The sequence below is a fragment of the Mandrillus leucophaeus genome, unplaced genomic scaffold (genome assembly GCF_000951045.1).
Source record: "Mandrillus leucophaeus isolate KB7577 unplaced genomic scaffold, Mleu.le_1.0 Scaffold339, whole genome shotgun sequence".
Lineage (NCBI taxonomy): Eukaryota > Metazoa > Chordata > Mammalia > Primates > Cercopithecidae > Mandrillus > Mandrillus leucophaeus.
In genome coordinates, this window is record NW_012103576.1 from 3,786,368 (window position 1) to 3,806,516 (window position 20,149).

General features: G+C 41.6%; 1 protein-coding gene across 3 annotated transcripts in view; it reads left to right on the top strand.

Annotated features, from left to right (window-relative positions):
- Positions 1-16,195: 16,195 nt before the first annotated feature.
- Positions 16,196-20,149, top strand: part of SMARCA1 (SWI/SNF related, matrix associated, actin dependent regulator of chromatin, subfamily a, member 1) — a 73,902-nt gene continuing 69,948 nt past the window's right edge. For all 3 annotated transcript variants that reach the window (XM_011988853.1, XM_011988851.1, XM_011988852.1), the window contains exon 1: positions 16,196-16,511. In XM_011988853.1, coding sequence (XP_011844243.1) covers positions 16,338-16,511 — 174 coding nt within the window. In that variant the 5' untranslated portion in view covers positions 16,196-16,337. The remainder of the gene's footprint in view (positions 16,512-20,149) is intronic.

Sequence of the window (20,149 nt, forward strand, 5' to 3'; positions counted from 1 at the left end):
ATATATTTCTTAAGGTTATAATGCTCTGTGTTGGTTATCCTACCATTTCCCTTCCTCTTCTTTCTTCTATGCCCTATATCAGAGAATTCCCCAAAGCCCAGACCTTTGCTCCTCCTCCGCATCCCCTCCAGGTCACCTCTAACTAGACAATGTCCAAATATATATCCCTGGCCCAGACCTGTTACCTAATAGAGTCCATTGTTAATACATCACTACGTCACAAAACTAACTCATTATCATTTCACTTGAAAGCCATATATTGTCTTTCCCCTCCTAATCTCTATATCCAATCAGTCAACAAACCCTGTTAATATTTTACATGGAATTACTTTTAGATTCCTTATTTTCTTTCCATTCGCACTGCCATAACTTTATTGTAAGCCCTTGTGATAGCCTATCTGGGTTATTGCATTTTTCTTTAAATAAATCCTGTTGGGTTTACTCTGTCCTTTGACCTGTTTACTCTGTTGACAACCATAACAATATTTTTCCCAAAGTAATTTTTCGATTGTGTTATTCATTTGTTCCAGAATATATAATACACTAAGTATCAAGACTGACTGTAAGTCTGTAGTAATTAAAAGTATACTATGGAGATAGACAATCAATGAAACACAATATAAAGCCCCCAAACAGACCACACATATGTGGAAGGTTGATATGCAGCGTGTGGGACATTTCAAATCAGTGGGGAAATAATGGATTATCCACTAAGTGGTACTAGGACTACTGCTTATCCATATGGAAAACTATAAAATTAGACCCCTACCTCTAACCATGGAAGAAAAATCAATTCCAGGTGGATTAAAGATCTAAATGTGAAAAGCAAAACTTTATAACTCTCAGAAAAAAGCTGAGTATCTTTATGAGCTTGGAATATGGAATGAGAATAAGACATTTAGCTAAATAAAATTTCAAAATGTGTGTACTTCAAGACAATATAAACAAGTTAAAAGACAAACTGGCCTGCACAGTGGCTCATGCCTGTAATCCTAGCACTTTGGGAGGCCAAGGCGGTAGGATCACTTTAGCCCAGGAGTTCAAGACCAGCCTGGGCAACGTGGCAAAACCCTGTCTCTACAAAAAATATAAAAATTAGCTGGATGTGGTGGCAAGTGCTTGCAGTCCCAGCTACTCAGGAGGCTGAGGTGGGAGTATCCCCTTGAGCCAGCGAGGTCACAGCTGCAGTGAGCCATGGATGGCGCCACTGCACTCCAGCCTGGGAGTCTGGGCGACAGAGCAAGAGCTTGTCTCAAAAAAAAAAAAAAAGAAAAAGAAAAGAAAAAAGGCCAGCTGTCATCACCTTTCTGACGTCTCCCACCATTTCCCTCCACACTCTCTAACTAGCTTTGCTTAGTCACACTGACTCCTTGTTGTTCCTAGGACTTGTCAGGCACACTCTTGCCTCAGGGCCTTTGCACTTGCTGTTCACTCTGCCTGCACTCTCACCTCCTTCAGGTCTTTGCTCAAATGTCACTTTCTCGCTGAAGCCTTCTTAGACCACTTTATTGAAAACTGTAATTCAACAATCCCCTTCTCCATCATCACACATACATGTTTCCTATCCCTCTTCCCTGCTTATGTATCACTGTCCACCACTTCTGTTTTATTTATCAATATTATAAGTCATTTACCTTCACCCACTAGAATGTTGAGTTCCATGAGTGCAAGGATTTTTGTCTGTTTTGATCATAGCTGCATTCTCAGTGCCTAGAACCATTCTTAGAGCAAAGTAGGTGCTAGAGAAATATTGATTACATGAATGAATGACTTAGTATCCAGGATATATAAGAACTCCTATAAGAAAGAAATAAAGAAACCTAATAGAAAAATTGACAAAATATCTGAGTAAGTAATTCATAGTCAAGGAAACCCCTTGGTTTCCTTGGCCAATAAAGACATGAAAGATGCCTAACTTTATTACTATTCGGGGAAATTGAAAAGTAAAACCACAAGATACCATTTCACAACCATCGGTTTTGTGAAAATTTAAAAAGTCAGACAACTCCAAGTGTTGTTGAGGTTCTAGCAGTAGAACTCTGATTTAAGGCTAGAAGGAGTTTAAGTTGGTAGAACTGCTATGAAGAACAATTTGACGATGTCTAATAAAGGCAATACCCCTGAATCTAGAAATTCTATTTCTAGATATAGACACTGGCAAAACTCTACCTTTTATATGCACAAAGAGACATATAAAAGAATGTTCATTGCAGTATTATTTGTAATCTCAAAAATGGAAGCCAAGTAAATGTCAGCAGGTGAATGAATAAATAATGGTGTTCTCGATGAATGAATTTGAGCTACAGGTAGTAACAGCTAAATTTCAAAAATATAACGTTGAGCAAAAAGCGAATTGCAAAACATGTACAGTATACTGTGTATATAAAGTCTGAAAATATCATCTATTGCTTATGGCTACATAAATGAGTAGTACTGTAATAGTATATAAAACATGAAAGGGCATGATCACCAAATTTAAAGGAGGGAGAGGATTGACACTGGGGAGGGGCATACAGAGAATATCAAATATATCTGTAATATTTATTTCTCAAAACAGAATCTGAAAAGTGATGTTGCAAGATTTGATAGAACTGGGTGGTGGGTACCTATATTGGTTCTGTTATTCCATGTACTTTCCTGCACTGAAAATCATTTGCAGTCAATGAAAATGAAAGATAAAGAAGGAATATGCAGGGGAGGGTTAGCAGTATCAAATGCTGAAAATAGGACAAGAAAATGAGGGCCAAAGAGACTTTGTTTGGATGTGTCAAGGAGTTCACTGGAGACCAATACTTGTTTGGTTTCAATAAATGGTGAGGATAGAAACAAGATTATGGGGAATTGAGGAGGAGCTGTATTGTGAGAAAACGGAGACAAGAGACCACAGATTAAAGAGGTTTGGAAATAAAAAGGAACGAAGTACAATTTTAATTAAATTAGTTAGAAGGGTCAGAGGTTGTTGACAAAGCCTGAAGCCACTTTAAAGCAAAGAGGCAGGAGCCAACAAAGAGGGGGCCTTTTAAGATGCTAGAAGAGAGAGGTGGTAAGGTTGTAAGCAAAATCCCTCAGTAATTGAGAGGGACAAAGATCCAAGATGGAGATGGCAGAATCAGCCTTAGGAAAAAGGTGAGATACTTCTTCTTCCAAGTTTACAGTGTCGTCAGCACCTAAACAGTGCCTTGCACATAGTGGGTACTCAATAAATATTTGTTAAGTGAGGAATAAAGGTTGTATGGAAATTAAAATATATTGAGGTAAGGACACTAAAAACTGAGGTCTCTCACAGGGTAAATGATGGTTGCATGTAAGTGGCTTCCAATGCAAAGAGTTAAAAGAAAATTGAATAAAATTCAAATAAATGAAACTCTGGCTTCAAGAAAACATGAATCTCACCACCTTTACCACCACCACCACCACCACCACCACCACCTGCATGTGCGTGCATGTACACACACACACACACACACACACACACACACACACACACACATATTCAATGGGTGCTCAGTGCCTGCCTTTTATCCATTAGGCAACTGTCACTAAGTGTCTACAACTTACAGGCTTTTCAGAAACAAAATTTAAAAAAACAGGATCTTTAAAAAAGACTAGAGCCGAGCACGGTGGCTCACACCTATAATCCCAGCACTTTGGAAGGCCAAGGCAGAAGGATCATTTGAAGTTTGAGATTAGCCTGGGCAATCTAACGTGACTCCCATCTCTACAAAAATAAAATAAAATAAAATTAGCTGGGCATGGTGGTATGTGCCTATAGTCCCAGTTACTCGGGAGGCTGAGGCAGGAGGATCACTTGAGCCCAGGAGTTCAAGGCTGCAGTGAGCTATGATTGTGCCACAGCACTCCAGTCTGGGCGACAGAAGGAGACTCTGTTTCTAAAAAAATTTGTTTTTAAGTAAAGGCTACAAAATACTAAAATGACAAATTAAAAAATAATAATTTAATTAAATGGCATACAAAATAGAACAGTATATCAAGTTCATTAACAGTTAAATTTAGTATGCATTAAAAAACCCATTATATTTGAAGACGATTTTTAGGTTGAATTTCTCACTTCCCAAGAATTCCCAAGTACATATAATTCTTATGGAGAAATCACAGCCATGTAAATTAAATTAGTTATGCACAGACAAATAATTTCAAAAGCAAAATTACCAAAGCATTTTCAAAAATTTATAGCAAAAATATAAATGTTTAATGCAGGATGCAGATGCATTTTAATATGTTTATTATGATGTTGGCTGAAGTCTCCACAAGTGACAGTGTTTAGGGCCTGCGAAGGCAAAAACAGGCCTGCCTAACATAGATGAGGCTGGGAAGGAAGATTTTGCATAGGTGAGTCAGCAGCCAGAGGCTGGAAGGCAGGGCCAGTGGAAGCATAAATGATTCATTGATTTTTAAATCACCACTAGTTGAAAAGCCTCCCTTTTCATATACACAAATCCAGCATGGGTATGGCTTTCCATACAGAGCAACACAAAGAGTTAATTTTTATTTACATATATCTGATTTGCATTTCTATATGTCTACTTACACATTTCTATGTTATTTATGTCTATTTTCATTCCTTATAGAGTTTCGGGTGAGAAAGGCTCATTACTTGGGGCCACAGCCCCCTATTCACCACTCTTTCACCAAGGGTGTAGGGGTCACACCTACACTCTTGGTGAAATGGCGACAGGCACGGCAAGCAGGAAAAACTGGCCTCCTTCGGCACACAATGCCCTCCAGGCCCTTCTTTCGCTTTGCTACTTTATTCCTACCCGGGCTAATTTCTTAATTCCCTTCATTCTCTACCCCTATCACATTCACCAAGGCTAGGCTCTCCTTTCTGCTTAGTGAATCCCATAGGCAGGTCAGCATTGCCCAGGCCTACTTGCCTCTTCTTCTCAGAAATTGGAGGTGCTGAACTGAAAGAATATGGCGTCAGCCTGGCATTAAAGCTCCAAGGATCTGTCCTGAATGCATCATTCCAGAGTTATCTCCCAAGGAAACTCTTTATAAACTTTATGCTCTGCCCATCGTTTCCCTTCAGATGTGAACATGTGCAGCAGTTAGTGGCGATCAAATGCATGTGTCCGTGACTCAAATACTCAGTCGATCATTTAGCTGAGCACTGCTGGCTTGCCATCTTGGTCTTGACCTTTATAGAGTGTTAAATTATAAAAAATGATCCATAAGCTGTTTAATATATATCCATAAAGAATCGAAGAGATGCTGATGATTGAAATACAGAGCATAAAATGATTACAATTCTAAAAATTCCCAAGATAACACTCATCAGACCCAGAAGCTGCATTTATCTGATCGAAATTCTTATATGGCTCATAAAAATTTCTCAAGCACTTCAGAAATCCTTAAAAAGAAAATTGAGTTATGGCTAAATTCAATTTGTTTTCTCACTTATTGGGAATAAAAAATTATCCACATCTGCAAAGTCAAATGATGAGATCTCTAATATCATCATTTAGAAACAAAATGCAAAAATTATTAAAGTAAGCAGGTTGATATTTTTTAAAGCACGAAATTCAATAATTCCAATTTCAGGTCTTGAAAAGGGTTTTTGTCTATTTGTGAATGCTGCAAGGCCTAGTAACATTTAACCATACTGTGATGGATATAGAGGGATGATCTATGAAGGCTGCCTCAGCTCCCTGCTACTCTCAATCATGTGACCCTTCTGGATGCAGATAGGGATGAGGCTGGTCTTATCCCTAATGCAGGTGTCACAAAGGAAGGGGAAAATATATTCTTGGTTTTTAGGTTATCATTTTAAGTCTCAGTCCAGCGTGTAAGACAGGAAGATTTGGAAAGAGTCTCTGTTGAGAAAGATGTGTTACATTCCTCAACCCATACCTCCACCCTCAGTAGACAAGAGCCTCAGAACTGAGAAGGAGTAGAGCAGGAAAGTAAGAGAATGCTTTTGTTTATTTAGAGACAGAGTCTCACTTTGTTGCCCAGGCTGGAATGCAGTGGCATAATCATAGCTCACTGCAGCCTTGAACTCCTGAGCTCAAGTGATCCTCCTGTCTCAGCCTCCCGAGTAGCTGGGACTGCAGATGTGCACTGCCACGTCTAGGTAATTAAAAATAAAATTAAGAGACAGTATCTTGCCATGTTGCCCAGGTTGGTCTTGAACTTCTGGGTTCAAGCGATTCACCCTCTCTTGGCCTCCAAAAGTGCTGGGATTAAAGGTATGAGCCATCATGCCCAGCCCAGAAGAGAATTTGGAAGCTGGAATCTTGTGGTCATGATGAGAAGAAGCCATGTTTGGGAGAAGTAAAGACCATGTCATTAGAGGCCTGATGGGCAGTTGGCCACCCTAATGGATGGCAGCAGGGATGGAAGACAGGATAACTGCACATCTCAGGGAAGCCCAGTGAAGAATATACCAAGAACCTGAGAAGTGGGTTCCTTCTCCCCACCACTGTTATTTCAGTCTTGCATAAACTCGAGTTCAAAATCAACATGTGGGGCGTGAAGGAGGGAGGGGTGAATCCTAAATCTGATTGGGTTTAAACATGAATTGACTAAGTTTAAGTGGAGGATTGGTTTCTGCCATCAGAAAGAATGATGCTTCTAGAAAGGCATTAAATCCAGACATAAGCAGCATAAGCTCCAGAACCTTGTCTGTCTTGCTTATGGCTGTATACCTAGCACCTAGTACCTGGCACAGTAGCATTTCGATAGGTATCTGTGGAGTGTATAACTGTCCCTTACAGAAAATAATGAGTGATTTAGAATTATTCTGAGTGTGTTAAGCATCAAAACAAATTGGGAAGTTTTGCTCTAACCAATGTAACTATTTAATCTCTTGATTGATCACACACCACTTATTCTTCACTCCATCTCAGTGCTAATGCTACATCTTTTCCCCAACATCCTCTGCAACTGTACCTGCTGGAATCCCCTATTCTTCAATGCTCACCTCAAGTGAAGCTTTTCCTTCTTTGAAGCTTTTCTCCTGTCTCCTCTCAGTTGGAAAGGAATGCTCCCTCCTGAATAGCAGTGCCTCTGTGTACCTCTTAGGGAAGTTCTTGGAACTTTTCAAGGTCTGTTTTGTACAATATTGTAACAGAATGAACAAGCACATGATAAACTCTGATCATTCTTATCGCTACTCAGCACCGTCTCCTCAGTGCTTTATAGTCACATGTTTTGAAAGAAACATTTATAAAGTACTTCTTTATACTTTTCTTTGGTGTGTCGAATTTTTCTTCTTTTAGTGTGCATAAAACGTATATGTACAGTTTAACAAATAATTATAAAGTGAATGTCCATGTAACCTCTACCTACGTTAAAAAACTGAACATTGTTAGCCCTTTGAAAGTGCAAACAATGCAAGACTCCAGCTTCCAAATTTGCTTCTGGGCTGGTCACCCAAAACAGGTAGCTTTCTCTGATCATTCCTTCTTCTCCCACCCGGAATTAAATCAAGGGTAGTATTGAGCCAGCATTCCCTGGTGAGGTATAAAAGATTCTGTCTGTTTGGAATGGTCAAAGTCCATGCCATAGTGGTCGTTAACATTTTTGAAGGTCATCCCTGGACATAACCACTATCTTGAGTTCTGTGGTAATCATTTCCTTGCTTTTCTTTATAGTTTTATCGCTTATGAATGCAGTCATTAAAACTTTTGCCTGCTTTTGAACTTTATATGAATGGCATTGTATGGTATATATTCTTTATATCTTGCTTATTTCAGCTAATAGTATGTCATGCATGTGGTCATATATAGATGCCCTGCAGTTTAATTGATGTACAATATTCTATTGTGTGACTATATTGGAATTAATTCATTCTCTTGTTGATGGACATTAGGTGGTTTCCAGCATTTGGCTATTACAAACAAAAGCTGATAAGAGCATTCTTTTTTTTTTTTTTCCTGAAACACAGTCTCACTCTGTCACTCAGGCTGGAGTGCAGTGGCGTGATCTCTGCTGACTGCAACCTCCGCCTCCAGGGTTCAACCGATTCTCCTGCCTCAGTCTCCCGAGTAGCTGGGACTACAGGTGTGTGCCATTGCACCCAGCTAATTTTTTTTTTATTTTTCAGTAGAGATGGAGTTTCATCATGCTAGTCAGGCTGGACTCGAACTCCTAACCTTAGGTGATCCACCCACCTCGGCTTCCCAGAGTGCTAGGATTACAGGTGTGAGCCATTGCACCCAGCCTAGAACATTCTTGTACATGGTTTTTGGTGCATATATGAATGATTACCTCTGGGGTGTATTATCCTAGTGGGGTGAAAGATGTCACAGGTTGGGCTCTCTAGAAGCAAAAGCTGAGATGAAATGTTGGGTGCAAGATGTTTATTAGGGATCAATACCAGTGGAAGGAAGGCAGAGGGAGTAGTATTGGGCAGGAGAGATGAACTATGATACAAGGCTGACGAAGCTTGAGCTAACTTGGCACTGAGTTTTGGAAAAAGTAGAGCCCATTGGTGAGTACTTTGTCAGGTTGAAATGGTCACCTTAGGAAGAGTGTGACTTCGGGTGAAGCAGCTCTTTGCAGCTAAGGCAGAGTCTCAAGGAGCTGACAGCTGGAGGCTATCTGCTGACTGTACCTCCCCCACATACCTGAGTAGAATGTTCTTCCTCGAAGCAGAATCTAGGTGGCACATCTCTGTGTTGCTACTACAAAAGGGTACATATGTGCTCAACTCTAGTAAATACTGTCAAACTGGTTTCCAAAGTGGTTGTACAATTTACATCTTCACTTGCACTCTATGAGAGTCCCCATCCTCACAAACTCTTGCCATTGTCAGTCTTTAAACATTTTAGCCATTCTAATGGATGTGCAGCAGTATCTCATTGTTTTTGTTTTGTTTTGAGACAGAGTCTCATTATGTCACCCCAGGCTGGAGTGTAGTCGCATGACCATGACCCACTGTAGCCTCGACTTCCCAGGGATATGTGATCCTCCTGCCTTAGCCTCCTGAGTAGCTGGCACTACAGGTGCATGCCACCACGCCAGATTAATTTATTTTTCATTTTTGTAGAGACAGGATTTCACCATGTTGCCTACGCTGGTCTTGAACTCCTGGGCTCAAGCAATACACCCACCTTGGCCTCCCAAAGTGCTAGGGATACAAGCATGAGCCACTGTGCTGGGCCTCACTGTGGTTTTAACTTGCATTTCCCTGATGACTACTGAGGTTAAACACATTCTCATACATTAATTGCTTTGTTAAGTCTTCTTTCGTCCACTTGTGTTTGTCTTCCACAGAGAATGAGTCTCTTTCAGGCAAAGGTCAGCAAACACAGCCTGAAGCCCATTTTTGTATGTCCCTTGAACTAAGAATGTTTTTACATTTAAAATTGTTTTTAAAAATCAAAATAATAATAATAATATTTAGTTATATGAAATTCAAATTCCAGTGTCCACAAAAACAGTTTTATTGGAACCAGCCATGTTCACGTGTCTATAGTCTATGGCTGCTTTCACGTTACAACAGCAGAGTTTAGTGGTTGTGACAAAGACTTTATAATCTGTAAAGCCTCAAATACTTACTACCTGGCCCTTTACAGAAAAAGTTTGCTGGTCCCTGTTCTAGGTCACTAGCTCTCAAAGTGTGGTCCCTGGACCAATAGCATCAGCATCAGCATCAGCATCAGTGGGGAACTTGTTAGATAGACAAATTCTTGGCCCCACTCCAAACTTACCAATTCAGAAACTCTGGGAGTGGGGCCAACCATCTTTGTTTTAACAAGCCCTCCAGATGATGCTGATGCGCTAAAGTTTGAAACCCACTGGTCTAGGCCCAGGACAAGGACTCAATCTTTTTTTTTTTTTTTTTTTTTTTTTTTGAGTGTGTGTGTGTGTGTGTGTGTGTGGAGACATCATTGTCTTTTGGTATCTTGTTCTACATGTAGTGGGTAAGCTGGGGGAGAGCCCTGAAAAATGTTATATAAGTGTACTATTACGCATGTGAAATCTGGCAAGAACGGACACTCAGGACACGATTGAAGGAAGAAAAATGGGAGAAACAAGAGGGCAACACAGAAGCTGAAGGGTATGTGTGGAGTGGGGAGGGCACGGTGTAGCTAGGGAGCCAGTCCCTGAACTGCCTTCCCTCCTACCTCTTATTATTATTATATATATATTTTGAGATGGAGTCTCGCTCTGTCACCCAGGCTGGAGTGCAATGGCATGATTTCAGCTCACTGCAACCTCCGCCTCCTGGGTTCAAGCGATTCTCCTGCCTCAGCCTCCTGAGTAGCTGGGATTACGGGCATGTGCCACCACACCCGGATAATTTTGTATTTTTAGTAGAGACGGGATTTCTCCACATTGGTCAGGCTGGCCTCAAACTCCTGACCTCAGGTGATTCTCCTGCCTCGGCCTCCCAAAGGGCTGGGATTATAGGTATGAGCCACCGCGCCTGGCCCCTCCGGCCTCTTTTTAAACAAAGATGAATCGAGTGCGATTCCTGTCCTCAAAAAAGTCACAGTCTAAGTAGAGAAGTAGCCTAACCCTCTTCTCCCTCATTACTGCCTTTCTTCAGAACTTACCTTTGAGGAAGTGTAACTGCACCAAATTGCTGACCCTGATAAATGATAATGAACAGAGAAAATGAACTTGGCAAACAGCACTTCCGCCTTATTCCTGTTTTAGTTCAGCACTGACTTTCAGACTTACTTTACCATATTCTGTCTTTTTCCTTGGCTCAGCCAAAACTGAAAGCAGCACCCTGCTTTTTTCTTTTTGTTAACTACCATCCACTGAGTAATCTGTTATATGCCGGGATCATGTTAAATGTTTTATACATATATTTTACATTAAATCCTCATGAAATCACGTTGAATTAGGTATCATTATACCCATTTTACAGATGCAAATCGGAGGAGAGAGAGCTTAAACAATTTGGTAGAATCTGAACCCCAAGTCTTTCTGACTCTACAGCCAAAGCTGGTAATAATTGTACTATTCTGCCTCTAATAATATCGCCATGGATAATATTGTGCCTTTACATACATAGTAAATACATGGACATCAATGGTAACATGTGCATCCATGAGAATTTTTACTTGCATGTAATAGAAACTGATTTATTTAAATGGAAATAAAATGTATTAAATAGTGAAAAAAATATTGTGCCTTTCGCAAACCCAATTCAGATTATTTAGCATGTGTTTCGTGTTTTAGGGCATGTGTGGGTGGGTAGAATTTCAGGGTTGGGAGCTTTTAAGAAAATCTTGCTGGGCGCAGTGCCTCATACCTGTAATCCTAGGACTTCGGGAGGCCAAGGTGGGCGGATCAAGAGGTCAGGAGTTCGAGACCAGTCTGACCAACATGGTGAAACCCCATCTCTACTAAAAATACAAAAATTAGCCAGGCTTGGTGGCGGGCGCCTGTAATCCCAGCTACTCGGGAGGCGGAGGCAGGAGAATTGCTTGAATCCAGGAGGTGGTGGTTGCAGTGAGCCGGGACTGTACCACTGAACTACAGCCTGGGTGACAGAATGAGACTCTGTCTCAATAAAAAAAAAAAAAAAAAAAAAGAAAAGAGAAGAAAATCTTGTATTTTTTTTTCCTGAGCTACTTTTGCAAAATTGCTTAACAGTAGAAAATCATTTTATATACCACTTAAAACAATATCAAAAATCATTCCTCAATGAAGTAACGTTATTGTGAACAGTATAATACTCACATTGCATCTGTTACATTACACATTACTACCGCATTGTCTCTTCTGTGTGAAATTGTTCTGTTCAATTTTTTTTTGAGACGGAGTCTTGTTCTGTCACCCAGGCTAGAGTGCAGTGGCGTGATCTCGGCTCACTGCAACCTCCACCTCCTAGGTTCAAGTGATTCTCCTGCCTCAGCCTCCGGAGTAGCTGGGATTACAGGTGCCCACCACTGCACCCAGCTAATTTTTTTGTTTTTGGTAGAGATGGGGTTTCCCCATCTTGGCCAGGCTGGTCTTGAACTCCTGACTTCATGATCTACCCGCCTCGGCCTCTCAAAGTGCTGGGATTACAGGCGTGAGCCACTGCACCTGGCCTGTTCTTTTTTTTTTGACTCACCCTATCTACTAGGTCATACTCCTTCTGTTAAGGATTAAACTTGTCCAGTTTTGAGTAATACGTTTTGATTCATCTATAAAATGGTATTTATCTATTATATAAAGAAACACCTTCATTGAGGAAAACTAGAATAGAAAAGCAAAATAAGAAAAAAAATTACCCACAATCCCACCACCTTGCTGTAACCACTGGTTTAACATTTGGAGTAGAACCTTCCAGGGTTTTTCCTTTGTGGAAATACATTTATGTAAATAGTGTTTTTCAGTGTGTGTGTGGCTAAAATGGGATCATTCTATCTTTTTGCCTGTATGTTTTCACTTAACAATATACAGGAATATATTTGCATGTCAACAGATACCTGATTACATAATCATTATTTTTTTTTCTTTTTCCTTTTTTCTTTTTTTTTGAAATGGAGTCTCACTCTGTCACCCAGGCTGGGGTGCAGTGGCGCGATCTCGCCTCACTGCAACCTCCGCCTCCAGGGTTCAAGCGATTCTCCTGCCTCAGCCTCCCAAGTAGCTGGGATTACAGGCGCCCGCCCCTACGCACAGGTAATTTTTTGTATTTTTAGTAGAGATGGGCTTTCATCATGTTGGCCAGGCTGGTCTCGAACTACTGACCTTGTGACTCACCCGCCTTGGCCTCCCAAAGTTCTGGGATTACAGACATGAGCCACCGCGCCTGGTCAACACATAATCATTCTTAATGCTTGCATAGCATTCCATTTATTAATGTACTATACAATGTTTTGGCAATCCTTTCTTCTTGGACTTCTCAGTTGTTTCTATTACGCTCTCCCCTTCTTTGCACAAACTGTCCTGAGTCTCATTACTGTTTTGAGAGTTTACTTTAGAGCATGGGTGTCCAATCTTTTGGCTTCCCTGGGTCATACTGGAAGAAGAATTGTCTTGGGCCACACATAAAATACTAATGCCAATGATAGCTGATAATCAAAAAAAAAAAAAAAAAAGGTCCATGCCTAATTTTCGTGATATCCGCCACCACATAGGCAAAAAATGTTCTTGCATTCAAAGGGTCGGACACAGCTGCTTTAGAGGGAACACCGTGGAGACAGATGGCAGAAACATTTTTCAGTTATTTTCTCATAATTTCTACTGTCAAGCAGGAAGCCCTGTGAAGACCAGTGAACTTAATAAAGATGAAGTGGAAAAATGAGGTTTGGACTAGACAGTCTGGGGTTTGAATCTATCTCCTGTCACTTACTAGCTATGGAACGTTAGATGAGTTATTTAGCCTAAATCTCCATTTTCTCATCTGTAAAATAGGGATAATAATATTTATTTCATAGAAGTATTTGGAGGATTAGCAATATCATATGTAAAGAATCTAGCATGGTGCCTAATACAATAGTGGGTGCTCAAGAAATCGTAGATGTATACTAGTTATTACCATGACCTTTTCCTTAAAATATGGATCACCAAGGAAATATCACATTTTCAAAAATGCCACTATCATAAATGTCTTTTAAAAAATAGTGAGAAAGCTTACTGATACGAACAGAATGGTTACTGTAGCTGTAAGCAAGACAGTATGTCCAGAATCTTTTGTGCCAGTTTCTGAAGAACATTAATCAGTCGGATCACAATGTGGTTTTAAGTCATACTGTGGTTTCAATGACAAATTTCAGACACAAAATAAGAGAAGGAACACGAAGCCTTTGGCTTTTCCTTTATGAACTTTATAAAACATTTAATATCACCAGTGGGCACATGTTCTAGTAGCTACTAAACAAGTTTGGCTATTCGAGAATGATTGTTGAACAACCTCTATAATCTGCCAAAATGGACATATTGACCGGTAGACCGGGATTAGTTCTGAGGTTCCCAGTTTATTTTTATTTTATTTTTTGATACAGAGTCTTGCTCTGTTGCCAGGCTGGAGTGCAGTGGCTTGATCTCGGCTCACTGCAATCTCTGTCTCCTGGGTTCAAGCGATTCTCCTGCCTCAGCCTCCCGAGTAGCTGGGATTACAGGCGTGCACCACCATACCCAGCTAATTTTTGTATTTTTAGTAGAGATGGGGTTTCACCATGTTGGCCAGGATGGTCTGGATCTCCTTGTGATCCGCCTGCCTCGGCCTCCCAAAGTGCTGGGATTACAGGCGTGAGCCAGTTCTTTATAAAAGTTTGCTCTGTCCTCCAACCCCAATGGAATAGAGCAATCCAAGACCATTTCAAATGAAAAGACATAATTGGGGAAAGTAGTAGCAGATAGAGCAAGGTGTTGAGTAGGCTCAGAAATGAGATGACTCTTGTTGAACAAAGTCTACAGATCATGAATTTTAGGCAGATTTACAAATAAGGATAGCACATGCTCTGTAAACAGCAGCTGTTGCCACAAGCCAAAGGGCAATATTTACATGAATCCTGTGGCAAGGTCTGTTGACCAAGCATCGACCTTTCCAGCCAAATTCATATACTTGATAGCACTTTCAGCCGCGTCATCTCGAAAAGGAAGGATTGCATTATACATGCATGGAAAATTGCCAACGTACAAATATGTTCTGCCCCCAAATAAATTTCTAAATTCTTTTTTTGGAACTTGGAACACATGTCCCCACACAAAAAAAAAGGTGTTAAAAAGGGATGTGAGTTTCCCAGATTTCCTCACAAAAGTGCATTTAACCCACGATGTAACTGAAATAATGTACACTGACAATGAGAAATACAGTGGAACAAGACTGACTTGAAAGCAGGGACACACCAATACACAACAAATATTTCTTGAACTTTTCTCCTTTGCAGTCCCATACGATGAAAGAGGAATTCTGTCTTCCAATAGCTGCAATTTGGTGAAAAATAAATCCTCCACTGTTGCTGTCCTTAAGGGTCCTTCTCAAGTCAGGGTATTTAGGGTGTCCATCGCCTCAAGTATTTGTCATTTCTATGTGTTGGGAACATTTCATGTCCTTTCTTCTAGTTATTTCGAAATATACATTGCATTGTTTGTTCACTAGAGTCACCCTACTCTACTTTGAACATCAGAACTTACTCCTTCCATCTAACTGTATATTTGTACTCATTAACCAACCTCTCTTCGTTGATCCGCTTCAACCCCACACACCCTTCCCAGATTTCTGGTACCTATCATTCTACTCTCTACCTCCATAGATCTACTTTTTAGCTCCCACATATGAGTGAGAACATGTGCCTGGCTTATTTTGTGCAACATAACCTTCAGTTTCATTTATGTTGCTGCAAATGAAATTTCATTCTTTTTTATGGCTAAATAGTATTTCATTGTGTATATAGACCACATTTTCCTTAACCATTCATCTGCTGATGGACACTGATTGATTCTGTATCACGAAATGATTTTATGTCCATGATCGTTCATATTATCAGTGTATTATTACCAAATAATAATGGAGGTGCAAATAAGACCTGTGCCAAAAAATCACAGTAATTCATTTCGATTACTAATGTTGAGTGCCTACCACATGTTGCCCCAGGTTCGGTGGGGAATCTTGACCTTGTCCTCTAGGAATTTAAAAATGTAGTGGTGAAGGCAAGAGAAGGGTTACTGCACATTGGCCACCTGAGAGGTACCAGAGGTGAAAATAGAACAAATAAACGTAAAACTTGAGAGTCAGACTGCCTTGTAAGTGAATGTTTGCAGCTGCAATCAAGAGATTCAAGGAATGCAGCTTTGTGCAGAATTTAGGAAGGTGGAAACAGCACCGCTAATCCTACCTCTTTAGCGACCTAGGAAAGGGCAGTCCCAGAGGTGTTCCGCGCTTTGCAAATGGTGAAAAAGACCTTCTACAGTACAGTTATGAGCAGAGGAAAAGTTCTTTGTGCAAGGGGAGAGCGCCCCGAGGTACAAAGAGCAGATTTAAGGGAAAGAGGATTCGTTTTGCACGCATCTGCGAGGGGAGCTCAGGCTCACTGTTGGGGGCGTGTGGGAAAGGGGATTTTTAGGGGACCGCGAGTTGTGGGTTCCCGCCTCCACCCCTGTCCGCGCCCCACACTCAGGCAACAGTTGGTCGTGCGGGGCCGGCCCGGGCTCTGGGTGGGGAAGGGGAGTCTCGCGATCGTTGAGGGGGGGTGGAGGAAGGGGGGAGAGTGACGGGGGGAGGCCATGACGTAGGGTGGGTGGACGGAAGTGGGGCAGGGTTGAGGGTTATTTAAAGAAGGGGGGGCCTGAGCGAAGGGGTTGGAAGCGGAGTGATTCCCCACCCCTGCTCCATCTAGCTCTTTCCAGTGCAGGCACTGCCGCCGCCCAGGAGCCCTCGTCCCCTGTCTCGTCCCCCTCCTCGTTCCCGCTCCCACGGCATGGAGCAGGACACCGCCGCAGTGGCAGCCACCGTGGCAGCCGCGGATGCGACCGCCACTATCGTGGTCATAGAGGACGAGCAACCGGGGCCGTCCACCTCTCAGGAGGAGGGAGCGGCCGCCGCGGCCACCGAAGCCACCGCGGCCACGGAGAAGGGCGAGAAGAAGAAGGAGGTAAATAGGAAGGGGGTGTGTGTGTGTGGTGGACAAATCCTGTGCCTGGCCCCTCTGAGGGGCCCAAAGCCTAACCTTTCGGCGCCGACAGGTACCCGCGGAGCTTTGCGGGGCTGGGGGCGGCGGGTGCGGGGGTCGGCGGCGGAACCGCCTGGCGTTCGCTCCCCTCCCCCTTTCCTTCTCGCCGCCTGGAGGACGGGGGCGGGGCTGGGCGCGGGCGGGAGCGGCGCGGGGTGGAGGGGTGCCCGCTCTCCCGGGGCCTGGGGGCTCGGGAGCCCCTCGACAACCCTCGACCCCCTCCACCTTCCCGGAACTCGGGTAACGGGGTGGGGGATGGGGCTGTGCAGGAAAAAGCCTCCGCCTCTCCCTCTCCTCTCGCTCGCTCCCTCTCCCCCCCTTTCCCGTCGGCCTCTGCCTGGGAAATCTGGGCCCTTCAATCCCACACTCGCGCTAAAGGGGTTTTGCTGGGGCTTTTTTTTTTTTTTTTTGTAATTCGAATTTCAAGGTGCTGCTGGTGGTTGCTGGGTGGAGGGTGACAGGGAAGACATTTCTTTCTTTCATTGGCAATGTCAGTCTTTTGGATGGCAGGAAAAAAAAACCATCCCTTGTTCGTTTGAACCCCGCCTGCCGAGGTGGGGGTGTCACCCCGAGGAAAGGAGCTCTCTGCGTCGTACCCCCCCACCCCCCCAAACTGAGGAACCGTGGACGCTGGTTTAGGAAAATTTCCAACATCTGCACCCTCACCCTCTTCTGCCCCGCCCCCGACGGTATAGGGTTTCACTCCAGGGCCACCCCAATGGTCCCTCAATCCGGCCCCAAGCTTTCCAGGCTTCCGCCTCCCTCTCCTAGTGGGCGCTGCTGGCTCCTGGACACACACAGGTTTTTTTTTTTTTTTTTTTTTTCTCCTTTAATTTTTAAAAAACTCAGCGTCGCCAAGATGAGCTGCTTCTAACGTAAGGGAACCGCTCTGACACATATTAAAGCCAATCCAGAAAATATGTATTATCTCCATAAGGCACATTTCGTGTGGCCCGAGACATGCAACTAAAACTATAGAACATTGAAAAATTGACATAAAAATAGGATGGGGCATAAGCATTTTTGATGTATGATAAAATTGCACAACTAATCGTTTATAGGTGGATTTTTTTCCCATTTACGAGTAGTCATACCGCAATTTTAAAAAGGTGGGTAATTTTGCTTTAGAGATCTCAAGTGGCTTTGTCTGAATCATTATATGATACTATACGACCAAATGAAAAGCTTTTGAGGAAAATTAACACCTTTCGCCTTAAATGAGAAGAGTAATTTTAAATTTAGCAGTTGCTTATGTGACATATATTTTACTGATACAAGGTTGACTAAACAGAAGGACAATTGTAGTGCTAAATGAAAACCGTAGAAAACATACACATTGTAAGATCTACGCGGTACTTGGATTAGTAAGACAATATTGTTGATTAAAAGTGGGCGTAATACCAAGCATCAATATAAATCAAATGTTGGGAAATTCGGAAATGTCTCTGTGCTTTTTATTCCCTAGACTGGTCAAATGTGAGTGCCAAACTGCCTTTTGTATGGCAGGAAAGGTTGTCGAATTTCCAGGTTGTATACATTTTTGAATTTTGTATAAAATTTTTTATAAAATTTTGAATTGTGTAAAAACAAGGGACCAATAAAAAAACCTGTATAATATAAACACTGAGTTGATGCCTACATATTTGTCAACTGTTGCCTCATCAGAAATAGCCCTACCAGTACTTCATTTGTCCACTCAGGATAGGGGAATGAGGTGCTGTATGTCAGGAACTTCCTGGATAGCTGAAGTTTAGCCGCTGCATCATTTTTATTTTTAATTTTTCCTTAACAATTGAAATACATTACAGACTACCTTGACACTTTAAATTGTGTACTAAAAGTGCAGATTAACCTCTTTATGGTCATCAGTTAGTGTACTCAAACAGTGACACAAAGGCACCTGAAAATCCTGCAGGTTGTTCCGTCTCAATTAAGTAACCACCTACCAGACTCTTCCAGTATTGTGTTGATTTTTAAAAATAATTTTTCTGACCGGGCGCGGTGGCTCACGCCTGTAATCCTAGCACTTTAGGAAGCCGAGGCAGGTGGATCACTTGAGGTCAGGAGTTCAAAACCAGCCTGGCCAGTATGGTGAAGCCCCATCTCTACTAAAAATACAAAAAAAAAAAAAAAAAAAAAAAAAAAAAAAAAAATTAGATGAGCGTGGTGGCGGGCACCTGTAATCCCAGCTACTTGGGAGGTTGAGGCAGGAGTATCGTTTGAACTGGGAAGGCTGAGGTTGCAGTGAGCCGAGATCGCACCACTGCAGTCTGACCTGAGCGACAGGCTGAGACTGTCTCCAAATAAATAAGTAAATAAATAAATAAATAAATAAAATTTTTCTGTCTTCTTCCTTAATTGCCAGACTGTTAGCTATCACTTTTTAAACACCTCATCTAGTTTCACCAGAAATAATATGTTAGTTTATGATAAAGAATATAGGTGTAACAAAACCATAAACTCTTTTGAAAACAACTGTAAAATACAAAAGTGTCAGTGATAAAGCGGAGAAAAGGAAGTAATGACACGTGCACACCAAGGATGAGGGATGCTACTGCAGTGGAAGACATTTTCATCTTGGGTTTCTGCTGTACCTTCTTGTAGAGTGCCTTCCTCTAGCCATCTTTCCCATGTCTTTTACTGTTGCTTGTATTCTCGGTGACATGGGTAGCCAGATTTTCAAACTTGGTGGAATTGTCTACCAAATAAAATAAAATAGGTTTCTGAATGAGAGCACTTTCATGATGAATACAGTAGATGAGATTTAGTGAATTGACCTGTGACATTTACCTACTGAAAGGTATTTTTGCTTGCCTTCTGGTTGTCGAACTTACTTGGTTTAAGTGACGGTTGGATTACCCAGCACTGTAGAAATTGGAGATGGTATCTTTGGTAATGAAAACATCAAGAAAAAGGTCATGGTCTTTAAAACAAGCCATTTTGTTGACCTTGTGCTGCGTTCTCATGGCACCTAGACTCAGATAACAAAATCCAAAGGAATTCATTAGAGTCTGTTAGTCACCTTTCATCTGTTCTTGTATGAAAAAATGTAGTTTTGAGAATGCACACACACACACACACACACACAAATGAGAAGGTTTAGAAGATAGGTATTTTAAAATTTGTTGTGGAAGATACTGCCAATTAAGTAATTACCCACAGCTTTTAATAGCCCTGCTCAAGATTAGAAATTTTAATTAGCATATAATTAGATTTTGATGGTAGTCTACCGCAAGGTAAGCAAAAAAGTAGTGGGTAAAATGTTTTTCTAGGATTAAAGCTTTAATTTTCTGTAAGTGTACTTCCCACATTATTATATACACTTGTGTATATGAGGAAGTTATTTTCACTGTTTTGAAACTGGAAAACTACACTTCATATAGCCTTTCAAGGAATGAATGATAAAGGTATGGATTTGATACCCAATTTTTCTTGTTGCTTTGAAAACAAATACGATTTATATTATATGTGGCAGTCTGAAAGTGTGAGTTTGAGGGGCTCTTCAGCAGTTTTCTATTCTCATCCATCCAGGATTACCTTCAAAACGTTCCACATAGATG